General features: G+C 32.9%; 1 protein-coding gene across 1 annotated transcript; it reads right to left on the bottom strand.

Moving 5' to 3' along the window:
* Positions 1-729: 729 nt before the first annotated feature.
* Positions 730-26,303, bottom strand: LOC132703175 (ABC transporter G family member 5-like). The gene is made up of 27 exons (XM_060672305.1): positions 26,139-26,303; positions 24,305-24,542; positions 23,138-23,376; positions 22,429-22,500; positions 21,518-21,855; positions 21,298-21,466; positions 20,521-20,697; positions 20,337-20,468; positions 20,052-20,280; positions 19,179-19,284; positions 18,947-19,118; positions 18,787-18,892; positions 16,501-16,676; positions 14,686-14,854; positions 14,521-14,569; positions 14,416-14,465; positions 12,058-12,194; positions 11,810-11,980; positions 9,548-9,786; positions 8,703-8,892; positions 8,463-8,491; positions 8,297-8,402; positions 7,500-7,727; positions 5,544-5,679; positions 5,364-5,469; positions 3,003-3,103; positions 730-1,067 (listed from the first exon to the last, which is right to left on the bottom strand). The coding sequence occupies exons 1-27, from the start codon at positions 26,196-26,198 to the stop codon at positions 892-894; spliced, it is 4,101 nt and encodes a 1,366-aa protein (XP_060528288.1). The 5' UTR covers positions 26,199-26,303; the 3' UTR covers positions 730-891.
* Positions 26,304-27,070: the final 767 nt, after the last annotated feature.

Raw genomic sequence — 27,070 nt, 5'->3', positions numbered from 1 at the left:
GATGCCAATAAACAAATTCTACAAGACTAAAAAAAGTGTTCAAAATGATTCCACCTTCGGAACATACAATTGACACTCACTCAATCATCATTATTATCATATCAATAGCTGCATTTTGTGACTGGCTGGATTTAAGTTTTTTTTTTTAAGTAAGAACAAATGAAAATATTGTGAGGTCTTGTCATTTAGCGGGCTAGCTTACTGGTCCCTTTGTACCAATCCAACGATCGTCAAAAGTTTCAAACAGAAATGGCCCTACTTGTGCAGCGCTGTCTTCCTGAAAGAAAATATTGTGGGTATTTCTTAGCGGCATTGATTATAAATTGCCAGATAGCTGGCTGCTGCTAAATTATTATTGTAAATGTGGAATTTAATCTTTGTTTCCAATATAAACCACAAAATTCTATCTCTGCTTGTTATCGAGAAACCCTGTCATTACAAATAATTTGGGACACAGTGTACAGCATGATGGAATTTTAGAGAAATTCCACGTAATTTTGCAAAGAATTTCAGAGCTGTTGGGATATCGGTAATGGTAGGAAATACGATGTGGAAACAGAACTTTTCAAGCTTCATCATTTGCTGTTGTTTATTATTTAATTGATTTTATTGTAAATAATGGCAAAATATATATAGGCAGCTTTTGATGCTAGTTAAAAAAACTATCGATTATCTTAAAAAATAAACATTTTGAAGATAAATGTAGTATATTAAATTCTTGTTTCGCTTTACTGTTTTACTTTTTATTATTTTGCCACAATATATTCCTCGGCATTGTTGTTAATCTAATTACAAAAACATAATATTTGTTGACTTACTATACTTTATTTATATTAAAAAGGAGGCAGTGGTAAGTTTTTCGGCATCCCAAGTAAGTATCGCCGACTTGATTCATCTTCGCGTTGTTTTCCACCAGAGACACACGCATCCGAGGAAATGGAAAGCGATTAGAAGAAAAAACATGTTCCACATATCCGAAGCGAGATTATCCCCTGAAAAACTGTACTTGTCTAGCACGGCAGAGCCATCGGTTACACAAGGTAAATCGCCTTCCCTGGTGTCACACGCTGAAAATATATTCGTAAACCCTTAGAGAGAGTGACGGATTTGCCGGGGATAAAAGAAGAAAAGTTATTTTGGAAGGAATGGGTTTATTCGGTTTAAAGGACGGGAATTTTTAGATCCTTTTTAAAGCGTATATTCTGACTGGAAACCTGCGGAATGAAAAATACCCTTTCCATTGCCGTCGGCCTTTGCGAGCCCTGTTTAGATTCTAAGCAGGTAATATCTTTAAAAACTTTGATTTTTTAAAGTTATAATGTCTAAAAATGTTTATCTTTATTTTAGAAAATGTTATGAAATATCAGTTTCAGCCCCTAAAATGGCGAGGATTAATTAAAAGGGCTTCTCCAAACTCTATATTTCGAAAATTGCAGCGTTGCCACATCTATTTGAAGCACACACCAACTTCACTTTTTAAATGGAAATGAAAAAATCTTAAATTTTCTAAGAAACCTAACAAACTATCTTTTAGAAAATTTTGCGAATCATCGATTATGGAAAAAATTTTACCCGAAAATTGGAAATTTTGTCTTGACAATGAGATATGTCATATGATATAAGATGCCAGGTTCGCATACGGAGTGTTTAGAAAATTATGTAACTTTTACAAAATACGTAAATGTAAATTATATGTGAACTGTAAATTAAACCTCCTGTATTCTGTTTCGGTAATAAACAGGAAAATTCTGTATTGATCTAATGGTATGTTCGCAGACCTATTTTGACTATTGATTATTGAACCGTTTTAAAATTGAAAGCAAAGGACTAGAGTTCAATTATATTGTATTTATCAAACAATTTATTAAGAAATTTTTTGTTTTTATAATTATTCTTGTTTATTAATACAAAAAACAAGGGGTTTCGGAAAAGTGGATATGGATAAAATTTATAGCAGGTCATAGTTTTTTAAGGTTCCCTATCTATTCTTCTGAACTTTTTTTATTCACCGGGGTCACATTTCGATAGCGAGAGAGAGAGAGAGAGAGAGAGAGAGAGAGAGAGAGAGAGAGAGAGAGAGAGAGAGAGAGAGAGAGAGAGAGAGAGAGAGAGAGAGAGAGAGTGATAGAGATATATTAAATGTACTGCATGTTCTTGTTGTAATCTTATTGCACTGACCCTGAATATAACTTTAATGAACAAAACTACTAAAAATTGAATTATTTTAGTTTTTTGCTTTAAACACCAGAACGATTCAAAATAGCTATGGTATATCATAATATTTGTAGAACAAGAATGAATCGTTCTATTTATTGCTAGAATAGAATACAGGCTCCATTTGAAGTTTACATTTATATATTTTGTTGAATGTGCATAATTTTATTTATTAATTTAAATTTTAATTAGCCTTTTATAATGAAGTCGATGTCTGATTCAAGTAGATGATTCCGCGCATCGAGGTTGAGGAACCCTGTATATGACATTGCGGTTTGTGTTGATGATTTTTATTTTTCGGTCTACGTGTGCAATCAACAAATAAATTTAGTAAAAAATTTTGTGCTGCTCAAGTATGGTTTTATATCTGAAAATACCATATATCAATATCTTAAAGCCAAAAATTAACACTCGCCTGCTGATTATTCGAAATGAAACATAATAATCAACCAAACGAAACAACCAGGTAGCTCTAATTGTGTGAACATTATAAAAACGTAAAAATTCACAAACTGTTTTGATGTTACCAAACTCTCCAAAGAGTTAAGACAGCAAATTTTTGGTTGTCAAACTTAATGCAATTTATTTTAGCATTCAGCGCACCTAATCATAAAATAGCATTATACAAAATTCTACATTGAGATAATTCTGTAACGTGGGCGTTGTAAAACTTGAAGCGTTAATTGAATCAATGTTGGAAATTTAGATTTCCGCGAGATCTCAATTGGACAAATAGACGGAAACAAGCAATTGCCGAAGTTGCAAAGTTTACCAATATCTCTACTCACTAATGTTAGTTATTCCTTCCCACTGCACTATACTCAGAGATTCGGTCGAATACATTAACCACGATAAATATTTCATCCATGATACGAGCTGGGGGAGCGTTCTGAAAATATAAAAGTACATTCCGGTTCGTCGTAAATTTATAAAAATAATGTGCTATTTTCGTTTTCTTATTGTAGTATACGTTTTTACAAATAATAGTCATATATATAAAAATCTAATAAAATTTCAAATTGAAAGTGGTTATAGAATTGACGCGCACCATTTTTATTTTGTTGGAGGGCTTTTCAAATTTTTTTGGAACAAAGTAAATCAATGAAAGTTACGGTATAGGGTGAGTCAGTTTTTTGGGCCAGCGTATATTAAAATGCTACATGCCCTTCATTCCGCGCTCAAATTTTAATATTTTTGTGTTTTTCTTCATTTAAAAATAACGATTTCATTGATATTTGATACACCACACACTGCGGGACTATTAGATAAACCAACCAAAACTATTTTTATGGTTATTTCATTACATTCTAGATGTAGGAGAAAGGGAGGCATAACAAACCCGGTAGGTAAAACGGTCCGTTAAAATCCTTTAAATACTATTTGCAGCATCTATACAAAGTTGTTAACATGAAATTTTGCTGAACGGAACAAGCTTCGGGCAGTTAGCCACAAGCCGGCAATAGTAACCTACGAAGTTTTAACAAGGTAAGCTATATTTGGTGGAATTTAGTATAAAAATGAAACAATATTTGAATGCCCGTACTTTTTACTTCTAGAATAAGGTGGGTCAATACCATTTTAGCCTTTAAGATATTAGCTTCAAACTATACATATTTCTTTGATGTTCCATGTTGATATAACCTCCAGATCGGCACGTTTTCTAGAACATAGCAAAAAGGCAAAACGGACTGGGGAAAATGGATCACTTGGACCATTATGCCTTGCCGGTCCGTTTTGCCTAAACAACTTCTTATAAACAAAAACAAAAAAAACAAATGGTCCGAAGAATCAATGAATGAAGCAATAATTTAAGTTGCAACTAAGGCTATAGGACTTAGAAAGGTATCAAAATTTTGATACAGCAGCAGCGCAAGTAAAAAATACGGAGGCCAGCATAGCTTTGACCCAAGTACAAGGATGGCCGGTAGATATTGGTTTGAGATTTTTTAAAACGAAGTCCCGATCTTAGTTTTCGCAAATCAGAGGCCGCCTCAGTTGCAGAGCTGTAGGGTTTCATCGGGTTTCTTTTCACTTTAAAACCTGGATCCGATGACGACGGGAGCCGATATTCTGATGAGTCATTTGCAAGGCTAAGAAACCAACCTTGTTGTTCAAAGTCATTCTTGTTCAATATGATAAAATATGATAAAAATAGAAAAAAAGAAGGCTAAGAAGTTTTCCCAGAAAAACGAGTACTCTTCAAGTGAAGAAGAAGCAGAGTGTCTGTATTGCCACTATTTGTATTCAACGTCAACGAAAAGCTGAATCCAGTGTCTAACCTGTAAACGTTGGGCTCGCTGTTTTTGCGCTAGCGCTGAAGATGAAATATGAAAAAGCGGTTTTTATTTGCGAAACATGCCATTAAAGGATTAAATGTTTTGTATTGAGATCCATTATGACTTCATGCGAGTGCCGTTGTACCTTTCTATAAAGACAAAATGTAGCAAATGTAGTTTAATGGTTTATTGTTTTAAATAAACCGTAATTGTTTATTTTCATTTATGTTTAATATGATAGTGAAAGGAAACATACCCATGTTACACAAATATAAGTTGTCAAAAAGTTTTGTTTATCTTTTTTTATCCTGGCCATAACTTTAAGGGTACCATTTTGCCTTCTGTTCCCCTAACTATTAAGTAATTTTTCAAAGAAACTTCCACAGGCTACAGTAATACTTGTCATAAAACTTCTGGATTTCTCCTGCGTCGGTTTTTGTTAAGTGGAACTAGATAACGTTTCGCCAATCATCCTGTTGGCTTCTTTAGAGCTTGACTGAAACTGAAACTAACAGTTTGGACTCAACAAAAACCGACGCAGAAGTTTTATAAAAAGTATTCAGTAATTATTTTTAAAATTATACTAGATTTTATGAAACCTTTAATAATTTTCAATTTTGACAGCCCTTAAAGTAAGTTGCCGTGTTATAGACATCATAAAGTCGATAGATTCAATATTCGAACTATTTTTCCATTCGCTGTACAAAAGAGGGACTACAATGTAAAACCGAGTCTTAAAATCGTAATCAACAATTTGTCCGAAATACTGGAAAAAAGATCCGTAAATGTTAAACTTTGCAAAAAAGGTGTTATGTGAATACTATTGTTGCAACAGGATTTCAGTTAATTAAAACATTTAATAATGCAGCTTACCCCAACTTAACAAATAATCCAGAAGTCACCATAAGAATGTAATCGAAAGGCACCAAATAAGCCATGGCGGTCGGCACCGAATCAAATGCATTGGAAAACATTATACCTACGACAGACGGAAAAAGAAAAACTACCTGATTAGACGGCAAATTGCTTGGTAAAATATTAACGCGTGTTTACCGCAAGCCGAAGCGACATTGGTGGTGAGCATTGTAATTAAAATCGTCATAAAAAATGCATAGGAATTTGTGCGCAATCCCGATATCCAGTACGCAATTACCACAAATAGCAACGGCTCGACTATAAATCCGGGTAGCTGAAAAGGAAAAAAAAACATTGTTGATAGCTATAAGTACATAACATTTGCTTACAACGTTCAATATCTTGTACAATAACAAAAAACAAAAGAACTAACAATACTAATTCAACACTTTTCTTGATATAATATTCAACAACAAACAAATTAACGTTTCATAAAAGTTGACCTAGTAAAGATTTAATATTTCCAAAGCAATTTTCTGTGATGCAATGAGTCGGGATGACGAACATTTTGGGGTTCTAAGAAAATTTGAGCAAGGTGTAGATTATTAGTTTGTCAATTTATTTTTTCAGTTGAAACGGGCGTTAATATTTAAATTAAAATACTTCGCATACAGGGTGTTCTCTAAATGAATGTGAATATTTAAGGGGGTGGAAGGTTGAGATACATTTCTCATAGAACAAATTAATTTTGAAATTTCGTTTACTTACAAAAATATTTCAACGGATATTTGTGATACAATTTAAAGTGCGCAAAACGTAAACTCAAATAAATCCCAAATGGTCTAATTCACACAAATGTATATTTTCCGGGTTTATTTGACGTGATTTAAAGTACCTGCCTTCTTTGATTTTTTGTTTTTGAAAAAAAATTGCTATTAAAAGTTTTGACAGATGATGATGATGATGACACCCCAACAAAAACATTTTTGGATTACAATAATATTAACCAATTAATTAAGTGTTTTAGGCTAATTATTGTTTAGTTTTGGGTAATTTGGTTTTGGTTACAAATAATTATATGTCTATAATATCTGTATGCACACCATAATATAATGATGATTGATGGAAACATACAAACTTTTATGTATTTTTTATAAGTCTGACCTTTCTAAGATAAGCTAAGTTAAGGAGAGAATAAATAATTTATATCATAATTACAATTATCAATTAAATTGCCGGCTACGACAATGGAGTCACATCATTACATATTTCCAAGTAGCAGCAATTTAATATTAACTCTAAAATTATCATCACTTCTTATCAAACACGCATAATTAATACTATTTAAAAGGGATACAGATGAGAACGTTTAAATATTTGATTTAAGGGATATTATCGACCAGTGTGAGGACAAGATTTCCAAATTATTATTTTTTTTGGATGATATATATAAAAATTTCAGTAGCGCCTAAAAAATTTGTCTACTGTACAATGGCAATAAGCAAACAGCAAGGAGCAAGGGTCAAAATATAGTTGACATATAACTGAAGAATTATTATTGCCGAGTTCGTAGTTTTTCCATTTGCTAACTCTGATGAACCGATATGATATGTAAAATTGAATTTAATTTAGTTTAACTAAGTTTAATTAAAATTCTTTTCTTGTACGTTTGCGAAATTCAGAACAAAATATATCTGATTGGACTTCCCTGTAATAATGTATTTTTTCAATAGTATTTTATAGTATAGTTCAAAGACTATAAGATAGAGGGGAAGGCTCCCATTAGCGGCAATGTTAAACGTGCGGTTCAATTCAATTTAAAGTTTGAAAGGTAAAATGTGAAAAAAAAAATTATGTCGAATTAGTTTTTAATTTTTTTTTATTAAAACATAAATAAAGTGCTGGTTACCGATACAAGCTACTGTAGTATTTTCAGCATGACGAATTACTTTAAACTGCCGTGACAGAACTTTAGTACTAGAACACAAATAGTAGATGGCATTCGTAACAGTATACGCTACCTTCCTCCTATTTTATACTATTGGTATAGTTTACAATGCTTTGCTGGGTCGAAAAACATCCATCGCTGATTTTTTCGACTTTATTGGATAAATTGTATAAGAGAAAAATGTGATGTAAAAAACTCATACTAACCAAAGCAATTATCCTCGACAAGTAGTACGTGACTGGATGATAGAGTCCGGATCTGAACTCTCTCAAAAATATCGGCGTATTTTCCGGAAATTCAGCAAGTACAGAATACATTGGATTAAAGGTATTTTCAGTGACAAATATGAATATCGCCCCTTGCACTGCCTGTACGCCATTTTGAGTTAAAGGATTTGTCCCGCAATACGATAATCCCACTATGACGGCGATGGTCTACGAAAATATGGACCGTTTATAAACCGGCGTAATTCTGAAACGACTCGTCGAAAAATCAATATGTAGTGCGCCCCTAACACATTGAGAGCTTCTTATAAAAAATAAAAAAGTTGGAAACAATTTTGTTTTCTCGGACACTTACTGTAGGAAAGATTCTATAATTGTTAGTAAAGTTAGTCTTGTTTTAGTAAAATAATATTACACATTAGTAAATATGAACGGATAAAATTACTGACACCAAATGCATTTTATTATTAAAATTTAGACAACCGTGACTATTATCAACAACCATGGTATAACAAGTATACATATAGTACGGCTGCAAATAGGTATAGGGAAATATTTTACAAAAATTGTCAGATGTGATAGCGGAGAAAAAAACAAACAATTGTCTTATTAAAAAAAATCATAATCGTGGTTATTTTTCGATGCAAAGCGGAAGCTCTGTGAAAATATCTTAGATCGACCGATGTGAATAAGCTCTCAAATCTTCCATGAGACACTGTATATAATAAACTGATTTCGTTTCTAGGCTGATTTGTTTGCAATTCGAGTTTTCAACTTACAATTCTTTGCAAAATTCTAAGAGCTTGTACGGATGGATTCCTCAATGCCTCCAGGGACCATCTGTATATTAACCAACATAGTTTCTGCCACCAGAACGGCTCTTTACTAAAATTTGTCTAGTTTAAAATTCTCCACGATCGAGTATAAAGTAAATATTTGACTTACAAATTAGTCCGCAACTCGAACTCTCTCGGCTGAAACAAAATTTTAAAAATTCGAAAAAAGTTTTTTAATATTAATATCTTGTTCGTACAAACCGCGATAGTAGATCCTTTCAAATGATTACTGCCCAACTCGAATTTGAAAAATTAATTGAAAAACAGCGAATTGAAATTTAACAACGAACCGCCTCAATAAATGCAAGTGGCAAGATTGTTCCATACTTTTTATTTCCATTTGACATACCTGAGCTCTTCCCATATGAAACTCGTATTGAACAACCACATCTACTTCTTTAGCATAGTCGCTTACAGCGAAATGGTCACAGATCTTTTTCACCGCTAGTCTACTATTTTGTTCGAAGCCAGGAGTAGTCGCTAAAGTTTTGATAAAAAAATCTGCTGGACTGTATGAACTAGGACAAATAAATCCCAACCTACGCAACAGAGAAATAATAAAAATATGTAATCTGGCAATGGTTTCGCCCAGTTATATTATATCCGAAGCAGTCCAGACGAGTCATTGATAAAATGTGAAACCGGCCATGTTTATAAAAACTTAACTCCGCAGCCAATTTAGACCGAGTAAACCACAAAATCTCAATCTCTTTGCTAGATTGAAATTTTTACTTTAAAGAGTCAAATGAAAAGAAGCGTTAAAATGGCATTTTACGAAATCAACTAAAACTTTTTGTAAAATGACCACTTAAATGTGCTTTTAAAAGTATATTCATGGTGGTTTAGAGTATGATTGAGGTTTCCTAAACCTAGCTCTCAGAAATATTATTTAAAAAAATTTAAAACTTACGTAGCTATTTTTTTAGGAAACGAATCACGGTGCTTTGAACAAAACTTTGCAAGTCTGCTTGGTGCAAATATTATAGTAATTACTTGTTATTTACAAGGAGACAAGTGTGTTTAATGTACCTAAATAGTAGACTTTTTGGATCATCGTAACATCAGTTTGCAATATGAACAGGTCCAAAGTTCGTACTTTGTGCAGAGTTTTTGTTAATATTGGCCACAGAATTCCATGAAGGACTTGAACTTGAAAGGCCTGCTTCGGATATAATGTCATTGGTTTAGACTCACTTCTCAAAAAATTCTGTTGCACTTCCTCGACTGCCCATGTAGGCAATTCGGCCATCGGCAATCAAAATCAACTGTGTAAACATTCCAAAAATCTGTGAGGACGGCTGGTGAATGCTGCAGAGGATAGTCTTTCCTCCTGACGTCATTCTGCTCATTAAAGACACAAGTTTTTCGGCAGAGAAAGAATCCAGTCCCGTGGTTGGTTCGTCGCAAAAAAGGATCGGAGGGTCTGTAAGCAACTGAGAGCGAGCTAAAATTATTAATTTTTCTGTAATCAATGAATTGTCAATTCTTGGCAAAAGCACTGAAATCGAGGAACATCATAGGTAATTGAACAGTACTTTCTCTTAAGTTTAAAAATATGAGGTTTTCATTAAAATTATCAATTATATAATTTTTACAGGATGGATCAGGTTTTTGTGGCAAACTCAATAGTTGTTAGGAAAGCATTTGTTATAAAATGAAGTTTATATATCCTAAACTGTTTCACAGCTTACATGGTATCAAAGGCACAAGAAAATGTGTTTTTCAAAACAAAACTTTAATACTAATTTAGATTACTTTATCGAATTTGCTACACATTGGATAATGTGGGGTAAAATATTAAAGGAGTTCAACAGAATATTTTTTTTTAATAAATGGAACGCCATTAGATAATTTATTTTTTCTACTCCCCTATTCTAAAATTAGTCCAAATTATTATTATTATTATTATTCATAAATTATGGGTTTTTAGTCATTGATGGTATTTTATCAGTTCAGATGGTCACGTGCTAAATTAAATTCTTAAGTTGACGTTTATGAAACTTTTTGCGTAATATATTATTTATTGCCTTTAGTAACAAAAATTTCTCATGAAATTATCGAGAAAATTGGATCTCTTGATTTTTGATATTATGTAGCGCTTTTATGTGAAAAAATAAAGCAAGTATAAAATAAACTATAAAAAAAATAGTTATTCCGACAATTTTAAATTTAAAAATAAAACCTTATGTTGCATAACTGAAGTCATTGAAACAATTTCTAAATTATGTAGAAATATTTAATTTCAAATCAGTTTTAAACTTAAAACCTTTGTGAATAATTTTTGCATTTAACGCTTTATCTGTAACTGGTTGTCCAGTTGACTACCTTTAAGTCCACAGTAATAAACCTTTTTCCTATTGCTGTGCTATAATCCGTATCAAACCAGTATGTATTTTATATAGATTTATTTCAATATGATTTATGAGATTTTACTATAAACTCGTTTCAAGCTAAAAACAGACCGATTCCACCAACAAATTATTGTGATTCTTAGATATGCTCTTCGGTGAAAACATATATTTGTTTAAAAAAAAAACAGACGAATAATACAGTGGGTACGAGCACTCTGTTCAGATACACTCACTGCACAAAACAAAAACCGTTCCCCGATAAAACAACAAAGAACGATTTTCCGCCGGTTCGAGTCTCCACTTTAGATGGACGCTTTTTCCCTTAACCACTTGGTTCAATTTGTCTTGTAATTCATCACTCATAACGCCACTTCACAAATTTATCACCGCTGAAGGACGAAGGATCTTTTATCAGCCCTGGGCGTCCTCGGACATATGGCCGGGGAATAACGCCCTTTTTTTATTACACGAAGTGATAGTTTGGATAGATATTTAAAAAAACTTAATCAATTTCGCCCAGTTTCGAACATAACGGCCCTTAAATGGTAAAAATAAATTCAGCGGCATCCTTAAGCGATTCAAAAATTAAAATAAGGATATCATAAAATCATCCTTGGGCTATGCATCGGTTAAATAAAAGAAAAGAAAGTGAAAGTAAGGAAGTTGTCAATACCAGCGATGTGCAAGATGAGGTGTATGAAATTTTGTCGGTTTGAGGCATTCAGGAAAAAATAAAGCAGTTTCTTAGTGTTTTCTTAGTGTAAAAGGCGTATGCAGTAAATGATCTTATTTTATTAGTAAGGCTTTGGTTCTACTCCCCATCTTATTTCACTCCTTTTACACGCCGCCGCCTCTGGAATTTTATAAAATGACCATATTTACATAGCAACGCAACGTATCAAAAAATGGCAGATACACGTATATACCATACCATACATACTACACTAGCGCAACTACACTTCATCTGTGGTTCAGCTTATTTGGTCTATAATGAATTCACTAAATGAATTAAATATGCACTAAATTACAAACCTCAATTTTATGGCGACGCTTTAAGATAATTATAACATATAATTTGCAATAAAAAAATAACGAAGAAGCATACCTCTGTGGCAAATGCTAATCTTTTCCTTTCCCCTCCGGAGAGACCTTTGCTCTCGCCCACCGCACCGATTCGGGTCGATATACATTTGGTTAATCCCAGCTGGTTCAGGATCGACCTTATCTTTTTAGATTTGTCAAAATTGCTGACGCGTCTATCCAACTTTAAATGAGCCTGGAAACATACAATTTCGTTATGGTTGCTGCCAAATATTTAGAATCAAACTAAAAATTTAAGAAGAAATTCGTTACCATAATATTCATATGTTCTAGAACAGTAAGCGATGCTACATACAAATCTTCCTGGGGCATACATCCGCTCAAATATTTCATGTAGTTTCCGATAGGACGTCCATTTATTAAAATATCTCCTTCAACTACCGTATCACCTAAAATATATAGAGATATAGATATACAAATTTCGTAATTGAACCAGTTCTATTTTAGCCGCAGAAAGATTGCTATTGACATACAACAATGAGTCGTATGAATAAAAACGAAGTAGATACCAATACTACAACTGTCATGATTTACTTCGAAGTATTTTCTCTACCATGAGGTTCCGGTAATAGTCCCTTACTTCTGTCTGTGGAGTCCACACCCCTTCTGTTTAGAAATGAGCAGGATATGACAAGACTGGGTGTTCAAACCATTTGCTATTTTTCTGGATTGCTAATTATTTGTAACAACTATTAAAATGCTAATTAACTCAATTTTTTTTGGGAAAACAATTGCACCTGCCATCAGGAATTCAAAACAAAACCTAGATACTAAAAAAACACAATTAAAAAAAATTGATAATATGAAAAGCAAAATAAATAAAATTGTGGATATGTATAGAATAGAAAGGAAATGAGAACCCAGTAATTCAAAAAGTTTTATGCTTAAATGTGATGTATACTAGGTATTTGCGTAGTCTAGTAATGTACCTATGATTCGTTATGGTTATTTATACAAGTAGACTGACAATCGAAGACTCGAAATTTTTTCGCACCCACGCTGTCTGTATTGTAAAATATCCTTAGTATGTGTGTAGTATGTTTGTTTCTGTTTAAATGAAAATAGCATAAACACTGCGAGAAATATTTCTCGCAGGGCCCAATACTTCGTACATTGCATGCGAAAACGATGTATTTGTCACACCGACAACCGTTAAAGATGTCACAATATTTGGACAGCTGTAAAAAAATACCTCCATTTGTGCGCTGGGGCAGAGCCTCTAGTTTCGTTTATTTTTGTCAAATTAGCTAGATAGTTGAATATTATGCAAAAAAGTTTATCAGTTTATCAGTTTATCTTCTACTGCCATTAATCTTAATCGGTACATTTCATTGTTCTAATTCCTTTAGCTATTTTCACTAAAGTGCTATTTGGTAAAGTACCTTTCGGAAAAAGTGAAACTGTCTACTTCGAAATGTATTTCCTTCTGAGTTAGTATAATAGCCATGCATTTCATTTTTATCCATCCGCCCCACCACCTCGAATATACAATAATTAAACAACATAAATGTTAATTTTTCAAAGAAATTTCCACAGGCTTTGACTTCTGTTGACTTCTTCAGAGCTTGACTGATACTGGCTCGTATTTTACTCTATATATTGTTTGAAGGGGGCGCTAATGAGGGGCATAAACACGTGTCGGATGACTGATTCCCAAATTGGTGACAGGTAGAGACCTGAGTGGCGGTTAAGATTGTTAGGTTGTTTATAGATTTCTATAGACTCTCGGATTTTTCGTTGGTAGAAGAACTGATTACATGCAAAAATTTTAGTTTTATCGAATAAAATCCGAGAGTCTAAAGAAATCTATAAACACCCTAATAATCTTAACCGCTACTCAGGTCTCAGCCTGTCACCAATTTGGGAATCAGTAATCCGAGACGGTCTTTAATCCCCTCATTAAGGCCCCCTCAAATAATATATAAACAGGTACAAAGTAAAATACGAACCAGTTTCAGTCAAGCTCTGAAAAAGTCAGCAGGATGATTGGCGAAACGTCAGCAATTTCGACTCAGGAAAAACCGACGCAGAAGGAATCCAGAAGTTTTGTAAAAAAAAAACATAAAGGTTTATTGAGGCATAACCTGTACAAAAATTTGGTGTATTCTTGAAGATACTTTTTATTATATATATAGATTATTATTTTACACCAAAGGACTATAACCAATTTACAATTATTCTAGTAGGAGGACATCGAGTTACATAGATTTTTAAATTTTTAGATAGAAATATTACGCATTTTACACAAAGCAAAATATTTATAAATATATATAATAAGTAACGTGATGTCGTATCCTTTTGAATGAATTTTCTTGCAAATTTTCTATTTTTTTTTTAATATATTTTTAAAATATAAGTCCGATTGGTGAAATATTGGAAATTCTTAATTATTTTAATTCTGAGTTGTTGCAACAATTGCATACTAGGTAGTTTAAATTTTCACGACAGCCTGGAATTAGTGACATATGTTTATGGGGGCAGATTGAACATCAGCTTATTTGGGCTGCAGGTTTTTAGGCATATGTCGGGATTGTCATTGATTGGTCTCAACGACCACTAGGAAATTACGATCCGTATATTTGGTCGTAGTAAAAACGCTTTTATATTTACCTATATTTCTGTAAGCCAAGGCGGCCATTAAGGTGCTTTTTCCCGCACCGCTGGAAGAACAATTACGTTTTAGAGTTATATTCAAATTAGGCTAATTTCACTCACCTTGCTCCCATTACTGCCACCAGACTTCCAGGTTTAATGGCTCCGGTAACTGGAAAATAAAATGCGTTGCAATTGACGCAGGGTCGTCTATTTTTACGTAATAACAATTTATTTAGTTAATGTGCGCGAAAATGAAAACTTTTATCGCCTCAAGCGGGGCCTTACCGCTGTTTATAATTCTCTTGTAAGTTATTTTGCCGTTCGTTTTGGCTTTCGCGTATATTGTTAGGTCGTTCCAGGCCAGAGTAATTCCTTCTTCCATTGGGGACCAACGAGAGTAACTTCTGCACTTCTTTCCGAAGGAGCCGCTCGATTCAAAGTTGTCTGAATCATCCTTCAAAAATGTTAAAATGTAAAATGTGAAAACTGTAAAGTAAACCTAATCTATGCAGATAAAAATAACCGGAAATAACGATTCGTCTTGATATTTACGCGCAGATGTTTAATTATAAAATACGGACGATACAGATAGGGTTGCAAAATATTTATTAAATCCGTGTAAACAAGGCGCATCTACGGGGAGTAGAACTAATTAATATGCAGTTTACATGCGTTATTTTGTTTGCTTAATTATATTCAATTAAATTTAATTGCCACAGCATACATTTACTTTCCAGATTCAAAACAAACAAAAGAAGCAAGGCTCTATTATTTGCGAAATAAATTATTTATGTGGATAAATAGCTACTATTTATACATAATAAACAATTAAGAATGAATTTATGTAATATGAAAATAATAAGCATAAAGCACAACGTGTTCTACTGAATATTCAGACTAGAAAACTTGTTTTTTTGTGCTATTTAAAAACAACGATTTGCGGGTGACTTTAGGCTTAATATTTTTATTGGATCAAAAATTAGGAACCCCAAGTGCCTCAAAATTGTATTAGAAAAGTTCATAAGATGTATTCTAAGACCGGCGCTTTTTAATTACTTTTTTATGTCAATTAATTGGTGATTTTAAATTTTAAACAGACTTGGAGGTGCATTCATCAAAACATGATCAAAACAAGAAGAGCCACTCTAACTATATTTAACTAACTGTATTTTTTACAAGCACCGAAGGCGATAGTTTCATATATTCGGATAAAAACTGTTTCATTTACCTGGATAACAAATGCATAGACGGAGAGTTTTGTCAAAATTAAATTACGACCGTTCCACGGAAGCATCGCTGAACAAAATTCCAAAACCAAACCAAAGCATGAAACTTCATATGAAAATATATCTTAAAATATCGTTTTTGTAATGATAACTCAAATATTTTGTTGAAATTTGTCATAATTATTAACTGGAACAAGCACCGTCAGTTTATATTTAAGACAAAAAGAAAGTCCGCCACTGAGTTTTATATTTTTTTTTACTAAAAATTTATGAACAACTTTCTGATATTTGATTTCTAGTTTTGATGAATATTTTTGTCTTAACTTGCAACTTAACTGGAATTCATGATTATCTTCTAGTTGGCGATAAATAAACATCAAAGTTATCACTATCAAATTTCAACTAAATCGGCATTAACAAAAAGATTTTTTGTTTTCTTTGACGCAAGCAGCGTGTCTTGTTAGCATTGAGCAGAAGCGAATTAAAGGAATTAGCATTGAATTTTCTTTGGTAAAACTACCAATTTCCAGGAAAAATTGTTGAATATCCTAAATACCAAAAATAATAGATAATTTCCAATCTCCGAATGATTATCCTGTATATAAACTTTTACAACATACAGCATGTCCAAGGTTTAAACAATCTTCGAAAACTTTTTGCCAACCCAGAGTTTGGGGGTTCATTTCGTTTCTATATGTGGGGACTTGTTCGAGATTTCTTAAATGTTTTTCTATAATTGTAACGGCTTCACGACAAATGGAAAAGGAAATGTCACTTCGTTCCAATTGCTGTTACAAATTTTACTCTTTTCCGTCATCCCTTCTAAATGTTTAATAAATCAGAGTAACCTTCGGCGTAAATAAAAATTACTTACGTTAAGGTAGCTGTCGGTAGATCTACGATCTGGCCTCAATAAAGTCAGTTGCGTGCTCTCCGTCGAGGATCCCGAGGTCCTAGGGGTAAACATTTGTTTTATTTTCCACGAAAATTCGAGTCTGATTCTATCACGTCCACCATTATTACCGGTTATCTTTTGTATGATTATTTTATCTTAGAGTTTACATTAAAATCGAGTTATTTAAACATCCAAAAACATGTAACGGCACTTTTTGTGTACTCAGAAATATACTTAGATAGGCAGGCATGCGAGGAAACCTTTCACGATATTGGATTAACCAAGGAATAACGAGGTATCACTTCGGTAGCTTGTAAATGGATCCTTCCCCCTACTTTCCGCGAGCATTCTGTATTCCGATCGCTGTTTTCTTTTATATAGTTTGTATCAATTAATTTATTAAAGAAGATTGATACTGAATTTCTAGCTCCATGCAATAGCATTTTCTGTGTTGCCGTTCTTTTAAAATAATTTGTCTTTATTTGTAACATATCACAGCAAATCACTGCATTTGCGAGTAAGAGTTTGTTTATCTCGTTCAAGAAATAAAGCCTAGTGGAAACAAAAGCCCAGTCAACATTTGTTTAAATTTGATTGCTCTAGAAACGTAATCGTAATACGGATACTTTTTTTTATTAAACCAGGCTTTAACTTGTCCAGTTTCCCCAATTGCTCTATTTATACTTGCGATAGGCACTTCAAGAAAGTAAGAAATAATTTTGTTTGATACTTGAAACAGAACAAAATTCTCTTCTAACTTTGTAAACAAGATTTGCATGTAAAAAAAAATAAAATGTTTCAATAAAATTTCCTGGATAAACTTAATAACAAGAAAATCATTAAAATTGAAAATATCGAGGAATTGACTAAATCGTTTGGTTGCTAGTGAAAAATTTCCCTTGGTTGGATGGTTCCTAAAATAGAATGCCACCAAGAAACCAGCCGGAAAACGAGGTTACTACAAATGTAAGGAAAAAAGGAGTGACACTTAAGGTGTAAGAATAAAAAAAACGCATTCAAGACTGTTGGGTTCGAATTTCACAACGTTTGCTTGTCTCTGTAGCACTAATTGTAGATTCAACAAAATACTTCTCAAAACTTTTGTGCTGATAGGTATTTTGTTTAATCATGATACCGCTCGAGATATATCGATACAGAAACTCTATCCGTCTGAACCCTAAGGGCTTTTTCATATTTTCACCGCATGAATTGACAAGACGACTTTCGGATTTTTTAATCCACTTATATTGAAATGCAATATTTGTATAACATCACACCAACTCGGAAATCGATCCGATAGGCTAAAATGAACACTGAACTATATCCATTTGTCCATCCAAAATGCAACTAACAATTGAAGAAAAAATATCCAGATAAATGAGAATAAAAAGTTCAACACGTGATAATTTCTTGATAGGCAAATCCAAACTTAAAAATAAAAAATATCGCATTTTAAATTAAAAATTATTGTTTAGGAGTCTTTGATATTTGCAATTTATGTTAACTTAACAGAATATGACATTTTTGGCTGTTTGAGTTTTATAAGCTTATTAAAAAATATTTTCTCAAAAATTCAACAAAAATATAGACTACGAAGTACGAATGGCTGACTGAATTAACAGATACTATAAATTATTTTGTTATTCATTGGCAGGCCGGGGAAAATTTCGTATTGAAAGAAGGCGGACTTGTAACCAATATTTTTGTTAATACTAGGCCCATTAGGCTATCGATTCATGTAGACTCTGACAATGCCATATTCTGGTATTAAAAACGCATGTAGAGAACTTTTTTCGTCTTAAATGTCGTAAAGGCATAAATCTGGCGACCTTCATAACTCTGTCTCACTCTTAACAAGCTGAGAAACCAAAACTAAATAATCAGTTTTATTTTCCAAAATTAAAGCTGTAGAATTGGATTAGCGAAAAGTAGATTTATAATTTGAATAGAATAGAATAGAACCATATATTAGAAGTTGCACGGACCGGACTTCTTAATATCTTACACATGCTTACACAGGGCGGGCCAAAAAATAAAACACAATGCGGACTACATTATTTATTATTATCCTAAAGTTGCCTGGGCAAAAATAACTGCGCATTCTTCAAAAAGGAATACAGGCAAAACCAGTGACGTAAGGAACTATCAGAATTTCGTTAAACAAAATGAACAAATTTTAATATTAAAAACATTGGAAACGACTGACAACATGACTTACACCTGGAGTATTAAAAAAGTAGCGGAAACGTATTACCCCTTTTTAATTTCCCTTTTCGTACTTGTAAGTTTTCCACAGCAGAGCAAAATATGCGAGAAGCCTGAACCCCAAAATAAGACCCAGTAACGATGATAGATCGACAATAAAGTTTTCCTGAAAATAACAGTAATAACAAAATTACGAATTAAAAAAAAAAAGGCATCTTACTTCGTCGAAACTGTACATTTCGAGAACAATGTGCCCGTCCTTTGGACAAGTAGAGTTGCCGAAAGGGCATTGAATACTGGTCACGTTTTCCCATTGATTTATCATTAGGGCTTCGTTTCCGTATTTGAACCACGACAAATAGGATAACCATTCGAAGTAGATCGGTATAGAGCTAAATTAAAATTTCAATTCAGTGATCATTCACTGGATAACTCAACCCCCAACCACTTACTCGATATTGAGGAAGAAGCCCCCGAAGAGTAGGAAGGGCACTATGAGCGGGGGTCCCACAGCAACGGCCATTGAAATTGTAGACGAGGCGCATGATATCAAGTATCCTAAACAAAATTCATTCTTTAAATTAATAGGTTTGTAAGACGTGTTTTGTGTGTGTGTTTTTCTTTTCAGTGTGAAACTACCAAATTTTAGCGAAATATTTCAGAAAAAAATTTTGCTGGGCATTTACTCCATAAATATTTTTTCAGTAAATGAAATGAATATCCCATTTTCTGAAAGTTACTTACTTTAGTAAGTAAACATTCTTCAGTAAAACCATGCACGTAGTCTCTCAAAAACTATAATAAATTTACGCACACATGCACAAATATAATATTTGGACCTCATAGCCATAGAGAATTAAGTTCATCCATTTATGATTTTAGGTTTATAAATAATTTAAAATTTGACGCTTTTCTATTTCAAATTGGTATCACATTTCTATACTTTTCTATTGTCTTTAGATTCAAACAGTTTCAGTGAGGTCATATGAAATGTAAAGTTAAATTTTCTGGCTTAATACTGTTTACATTTATACCGCTAAACCTGTAAAAATTACATCCTGATTTTACTAAAACTAAAATTTAATCTTTCTAGGGTCAAACAGAATTGTCATAAAATACCGTAATAGATTTATTTTTCTCGAAACTAAGTTCAATGAATTCAGGTTAAGCAAGAACAAAGCAAATTAGTTTCCCCTACCACGCTCCCCGTTTCCCTGCTTGAAGAGTAAAGTTGAAATAGAGGTAAGATTTTGTTGTAACATGGACGACCCCTATCAACTATCTTACGAGCTGGAATACAACTTCCAGCATGTGTAAAAACTAACCGAAACTAGTCGCTGCGTTGGCGACGAGGATGATAATGCCACAAGCGACGAAAAATCTTGGCATTTCCGAGTTCAGTCCGATTATGAAATAACACGTTGTCGTAAAAAGTATTGGGATGAAAATGAATATTGGTATGTCTGCTAGGGTTTTGCCTAAAAAGTAAACCTCCGTTCGATACATGCCGTTTCGATGCTCTCGTAGAAATATCGGTAGTTCGGATGAAAATACCTAAAAAACCAAGTTTCGACGCTTGTTATTGAACTATATCAGCAAGCCATTCTTACACTGATAACCGCAAACACATTCTGAAACGTCATATTTGTGAGGAAAATAAATAAAACCCCGTTAATGTTCATTACGCCATCTTGATCGATCACCTGTCCGTAATAAATGGCGCCCAACATTAACGAGACTAACTAAAAGAAACATATTAGAAAAAATATAAAACAATTGCTCTTTCAAAATTACGATTGTCTGCATGAGTCGCACTCTCATCAGAAGAGGCTCTTTTATTATACTTAACCAAGACCTCCACAAAACAGCTCTGAATTGAGCGAACCATGACGCTTTGTAAGGGCTTTTAAATCCGTTTGAGCTTCCGTTTATCCATACCTCCGTTTCGCTGTGTCTTAGAAAATCTCCTTTCTGTAAAGCAGGTCTTATCTACACATGTGTTTTCTCTGATTACTCTATTACAAAAACATGCAACACTTAGGATACGAATCGAAGCAATAATCAAAAGGAATGCAACAGCACATTTTTGAGGAACACCAAAAGTTAGTTAACAAAAAATCTTTAGACATTTGAGATAAATAAACTAGAGAATTGAATACTTTTATCAGGGAATGTTTTTTATCAGTGCTCATCACTCCAATAAACCTACAGTAACCCCAACGTTGTTAATAACCAATTAGACTGGTTGAGTAGGTTTGCACAATCGTTAATAGGACTGCTTTCAATTGAATTGATTAAAACTACAATTGGAAAACTGTAATTTTACAAGAATATTTAGGCCTTCATCTGTACCTGTATTGTCCTCTAAAATCGTGTCGTCATTCCAAAAGATTTAAATTTGACTGCTTTAAATAAATAAACAAAGAAATAATGCGAAGTAGAAAAAGATTGAAAAGAGAAGTCAAAACTTTGAGGGCAGTATTTTTTAAAATTTTCGATATGTGAGAGTTACTTGTTATGAGTTTATGCAACAGCACATGGCATAGCGTTAAAGAATTTATTTGTTCCTACTCTTGTCTCAGATTCAAGGGCTACTTTAATCCCCTGTTCCGATTTTTCGAACTTGTCGCAGATCATGTTTACGGCTTGTCTGCAAGATTCCTCATTTCCGGGAGCTATAGCCAACAACTGGATGAAATAATCTGCCGGGTTGTAATTTTTTGGACATGGCGCTTCGAGTCTAAAAAACACTCTGATAACTACGATTTGGTTTGCATATTTATTGACCTACTGCCGGAAAAACAAGTCCGCCTCCTCTGGCGTGCCTAAGAAAGCGATTCTACCTTCTGCCATCAGGAGAAGTTTATCGAACATAGAGTAAACTTCCGAAGAAGGTTGATGAATCGTGCATATGACAGTCCGACCTGCGTGGGCCATATTTTTTAAGATTTGCACCACATTTAATGCCATAAAAGAATCCACTCCTGAGGTAGGTTCATCGCAAAACATTAGCGAGGGATTGGTCAGAACTTCCGATGCAAATGAGAGTCGTTTCTGTTCGCCACCGGAAATGCCCTTGAGACGTCCTGGAATGCCTATGCACGTATTTGCGCATTTGTTTAGGTTCATCTACAGAAATCATGAGGTTATTACACTTTCACTTTAAATTAAACCTAAGGAAATATTCTAAAATGACTTCTTCATATTTGTTTTAATATTAATATTAACTATATGAATTTGGAATACATGATTTACCCAGGGTTTTAGGTATTAATACTCTTGATACTACTTTCCTATTCTATTTTATTCGGCTTAATTCAATCTCGACTTTAGTAGTTAAGTTTTTAGAATATTCTTTAGGAACAGAAGGAATAAAATGGACCGTAAAACCTAGCTGCTGTCTTCAAATCTTGTTTTGCACCTACCGAAACCAGAAAATACATAGATAGTTCAACAAAACCAGCCTTTTATTGTTTTTTCATATTTAATTTGAGATATCACACAGACACTTCCCAACTGCGAATACCGTTATTTGTTCGATTTCGATGCCTTTCTTCAATTTAATTTTGTTTACTCGTTTTTTTGTTTTAACTCTATGGATAGTCAATGAAAGGTGGCAAACCCCTAACACTGAATTTCAAGAGAATAAATAAATGCCCCGATAAATGCATTCCGGTTCCAATTAATTTTTGAATTACTTACCTCTGACATAACTTCTTCCACTCTTTCCATTCTGTTCTCATACGAAATGTGCCTATCCATTCTGACGAGAGCCTTTAAGATTAGTCGTACTTTTATTTCACAATACTTAGAGACTACAAGACGTTTAAAAAAACGCGGTAATATTTTAGGGGACTATTTCAATAACTTTTTATATAATTTGAAAAATAAGGGGTTGGTTTGGTCCTAGCTATAGTGAAATTAAAAAAACACGAAAAATACGAGATTAAAAATAGTAAAAGCCATTTTAAGATACATTTTTGAAAAGTTAAAAACACTCTCCCAAAATTATATTTTGAAAAAACTGTTTTTATTTTCTAAATCCGGAGCTATCTTTCAACCAACATTTTTTCATAAAATGACCTGCCTTAAATGTTGCCGCGTTGTTTTAAACTTTAAACACATTATATATTATAATTATTATAAACTTGTAAATTGCTATAAATTTAAATTAACAATTTATGTAATAATTAATAATATTCTTGTAATACTGAAGTTCCTTGGGGAAGCCCAAAGCAAATCAGTTATGTTGATTCGATCATAAAAAGAACCACGCAAGTATAAAACGGGCATCAGAAACTACCGGAACTCAACCTTCAGCCAAACCACTTGCAATTTGGTATAAAATCTCTAACCTACTCAATTTCTTAAACAGGACATTAGTTTCTGTAAACAAAAGAAATAGATTTACTTGAAATTTAAGGTGTTCCTTGACGGTCAAACTTCCTATAAATAAATCGTCCTGTTGGACGTAGGCGGATTGGCTTGTCAAGGATTTAGAATTAACTGGGACTCCATTAACACATCTCGTTCCGGTGACGGTAATGCTTTTAGGTGACCTGAAAGTTAAGGCATTGAGCAACGTTGTCTTTCCCGCTCCGCTTGAGCCTAAAATTGCCAGCAGCTCCCCTGGATATGCCACGCCGCTAACTGAAGCACACAAAAGAAACACACCGATAAATATTTCGAAGAAAAGAATCAAGATATAAAGTTCGAAATAAAATTAGTATCAGGTTGTAATAAGTATCTTCACGCGTTTCTTTATAAAACCGCTGCAAAATTAAGCAAATCTCATATATGTTTATAGATTTTTTAAATGATTTTGAATATTTTTAGGACAAGATTCAGTGTATCACAATACTTTTTACTTTACACTAAAATGTATCTATTGAATTATTGAAAATGAAAAAACAGACCACTCTTTTCTTAATCGTCATTAGTAAAGCTAATATCGAAGTTTTCCTTGTAGTTTTGAACACTCTGTATGCATTATCTAAACTTTTTTTTTTATTCTTATTTAAAAGTAAAGTAAAATATTAAATTTCTGCGCCCATGTTTCCTCTCAAAAGTAATAACGTATTTTATACTTATTGATAATGGGCAAACCCAGACAGTGGCAGTGTTTGCCATGCGTTTCGAAAACACTTGAAATTATATCAAACCAAAATTATGAAAAATGTGTATGAATATTTTATAAATAATTGACCACTTCTAAATTGACCAGTTAAATTCGCCAAAATGTTTTAAATAATAATTGTAGACTGGTATCTATCATTATTTGATAATAACATGTATTTTATAATAAATTATTATGCCTTATAACCCTCTCCAAGGAATACCCGAATACGATATTTAGCGATTCGGGGAATCTCAACAAAAATATCCACTCCAGATCCAGTTCTCAGAACGACGCGATGGTGGCGTAACGCACAATATAAGTAAATATAAATTTCATTGTATTTATAAAATTATTTCGGTGAATTGACACAAAAAAAATTGACCGGTCAATTCCATGACCCCACCCTTATTTTCCTATTTACGTTTAGCGATAGTCATCATTTTTGGGAATACCGCTTACCGTTCTTTAGCAAATGTTTTCCGGAAACTGTTTGATAGCCCGACCTTTTGCAACAACAAAAGTAGGGATCAGTCTTTTGATTTTCAGTATTAGTGAAGACGTTAAGGGAATTCCATGTGTAAGTTATTCTTTCGTCTGCTGGAATAGACTTTCCGACAATGCCAGGCTGCAGACCAGCATGAGTACCGTAAATCGGCACTTGGAAGGATATGGACGTTTCCCTTGAAGTGTTTCCACTCTGTAAAAATAAAAGTTTTTCAACTCTGATAACTGTCTTTGTATGCACAAAAACTTTAACAATGGATGTTGTCAATAATTACTATATTATCTACGCCAAAATCTCTCAGATGCAAATAAAAATTGTACTCGACCTAGGACATGATATTTTGCGTGTTTGTATTCGGAATTAGATTAGCATTAACGTGGAAAAAATTCCCACTGTTGCGGTGAATATAAATGTATGCTTATCTAATCTTCGGTGACACCAAAAAAATTTGTTAAAACAATTTATCTCCACTAAAAATTTTGCACAAAATAAAATTGGAAACACCAATTGCTTTCGGTGGCGAATATAAATATATAGAAAAAAATTGACGAGAAAGTATATCCCATTATTTTGCTTTATTGAAGGTTTTAATTCATTTTTGTAATAATTTTCCATAATTTTTTTGCTTGTTCGAAATTCACCTGTGTGTCAACATATTTTACGCTATATTTATTTTGCATAATACCGCCATATTTAAAGATAATTCGGACAGGTTAATTTACAACAAGGCGTTTTTTTAGTTTACTCAACCCACGCCATTTTTTATTCACATAAAAGCCTAAAATGTATGTGCAAATATTCGCTCAAAGTTACTTAATGAACTGGTCGAATTTGCGCGAATTCATCGCTCTTTGCACACAGAATAATAGTTATTAATTGGGTAGTAGTAGAACATTAAATTAATAATTTCATGTCATGTATGTTTAAATCCGTCTGTTAAAAAAAATAGAAGATAAAATTAGAAATTTAAATAAAACTTAATTTAGAATCTGTAATAGAAAGTTTTCAAAATCTACAGTATATATCATAATTTGTTGAACAAATGCTCTATACTCGAACAGGGTTTCACGAAATTAGAAATTTTATGTACGCCATAAGTCAAGGTCTCAAAAAAAATTAAATAACCATTTTTTTTAATGTTCACGAGTTCGGCGGCGGGGCATCAGCCATACGAAAGCGGCAACATAAATGCACGCAGATACTTGTATCTGCGAAACACGTGTAACATTTAAAGAAATCGAGAATTTCATTTGCAGCTGACATAAGTCAAAATTATTGTTTAATTTTAAACAGAAAATCGGTCACCTGTTAAGAATAACAAATTTATAATACTGTAGATTTCGAGAGTTTTCTGTTTTAACTTGTATTTAATCCCGTATACATCCATGATTTTTTGATTAAAGCTTCAATGTTATGATAATTGATGTTAAAAGCATACAAAAATTAATTTCCAGTAGTCTCTGCGGCAGAATTATTTAAATTTGTCTTTGTAGAGAGGATGTGGTGCTTTAAAATTACTTGAATTTCTTTTATTAAAGCACCAATGCAACATTAATTTTTAATCTGCCGCTCATACACCGGTTCGAAGAAGTTAATGACATAATTTAAAGAAACTGGATTGGAGATTGTCGAAGTTTTTGTGTAATTAAACTCCGTCAGACTAAAGACAAAAACGAGAATAAAAAAATCAAAATTAATGTAAAATTCCAAATATTATTGCTAAAAGTAGTGGATAATATTCTTTTAACTTTTGTACCAACAAATGAAAACTGCATAATGCCCACTTACGTTATTTTCATGATTTCCGTTGATATTTTTCACGATTAGCGGCAGTTTCTCCTCACTCATTTTGGGAAAAAGAATCGGGAGCAACACAAACCTTTCACAAGAGCCGTTCAATATAATATTTTAAATATTTATTCATGCATTTAGATAAAAATATGCCGTATACAGTGCAAGCAAGCAAACGACAGTGACTGAAGTGGTATTTATTTTAGTTAGGCAATATAGGATTATTCTAGGAGAACAGTTATTAGAAAAGCTGTGTAAAATGATATCCTCCATAGTAGTCGAAACATTGATCGGATATAGGATATCGGGCCCACTTGCTGACGGCAGGCCGGAGAATCTTAAAGCTTTTAAGCGCCAATATTACAGAGTGGGCCCATAATATAAGGAAAAAAATAAAAAACTGAAAATAAGTAAAATTAGTCAGACGAAATCTATTTAAACAAATGTTTTGGGATACTTCACTATATTTTTTTTGACATTTAATAAAATAAAAAATAAATTCTTCTGTTGCACGATCACCATTTTTATCCAAAACATAAACGACAAACTTTTTAAGCTCATAATTTAATCATAATAATACATACCTTTTAATTTTTGTATCCTTGTCTATTAGGATTTGGATGGGTATTAATTTTGTAATTAAATTTGACACCTTTATTGCATTTATTGGACATAAACTTCATAAATATATATAACATGAACAATTCCATGAAAACAAGGCGAAAACTACTTAATATATAAATTTGTTAATTGTTAGTTCTTGCAAAATAGCAGTTTTTTTCATCGCAACGGCAAATTTTACTGCGAGATTTGAACTTGTTATTTCTGATAGTTCTTCTATCGAAACTTAAGTTCAAAGAAAAGAATTACAATGGGTAAAGGTTCATATGGGACAAAACAAAAACTCACCACATGTCAAATTAAAAAAA

This window comes from Cylas formicarius, unplaced genomic scaffold (genome assembly GCF_029955315.1).
Source record: "Cylas formicarius isolate icCylForm1 unplaced genomic scaffold, icCylForm1.1 PGA_scaffold_6__28_contigs__length_40554024, whole genome shotgun sequence".
In the NCBI taxonomy this organism is placed as follows: domain Eukaryota; kingdom Metazoa; phylum Arthropoda; class Insecta; order Coleoptera; family Brentidae; genus Cylas; species Cylas formicarius.
The sequence above is the reverse complement of the archived record's forward strand: the minus strand, read 5'-3'. Positions and strand labels throughout refer to the sequence as shown.

Excerpts from the sequence above, each read along its gene's own strand:
- LOC132703175 (XM_060672305.1), bottom strand. The coding sequence starts at position 26,198 with ATGAGTGAGGAGAAACTGCCGCTAATCGTGAAAAATATCAACGGAAAT. Across the intron at positions 19,285-20,051 it reads CAACGCAGCGACTAGTTTCG|GATACTTGATATCATGCGCC; the intron begins GTTAGTTTTTAC and ends AATTTTGTTTAG. Across the intron at positions 14,466-14,520 it reads GTGGCAGTAATGGGAGCAAG|CGGTGCGGGAAAAAGCACCT; the intron begins GTGAGTGAAATT and ends TTGTTCTTCCAG.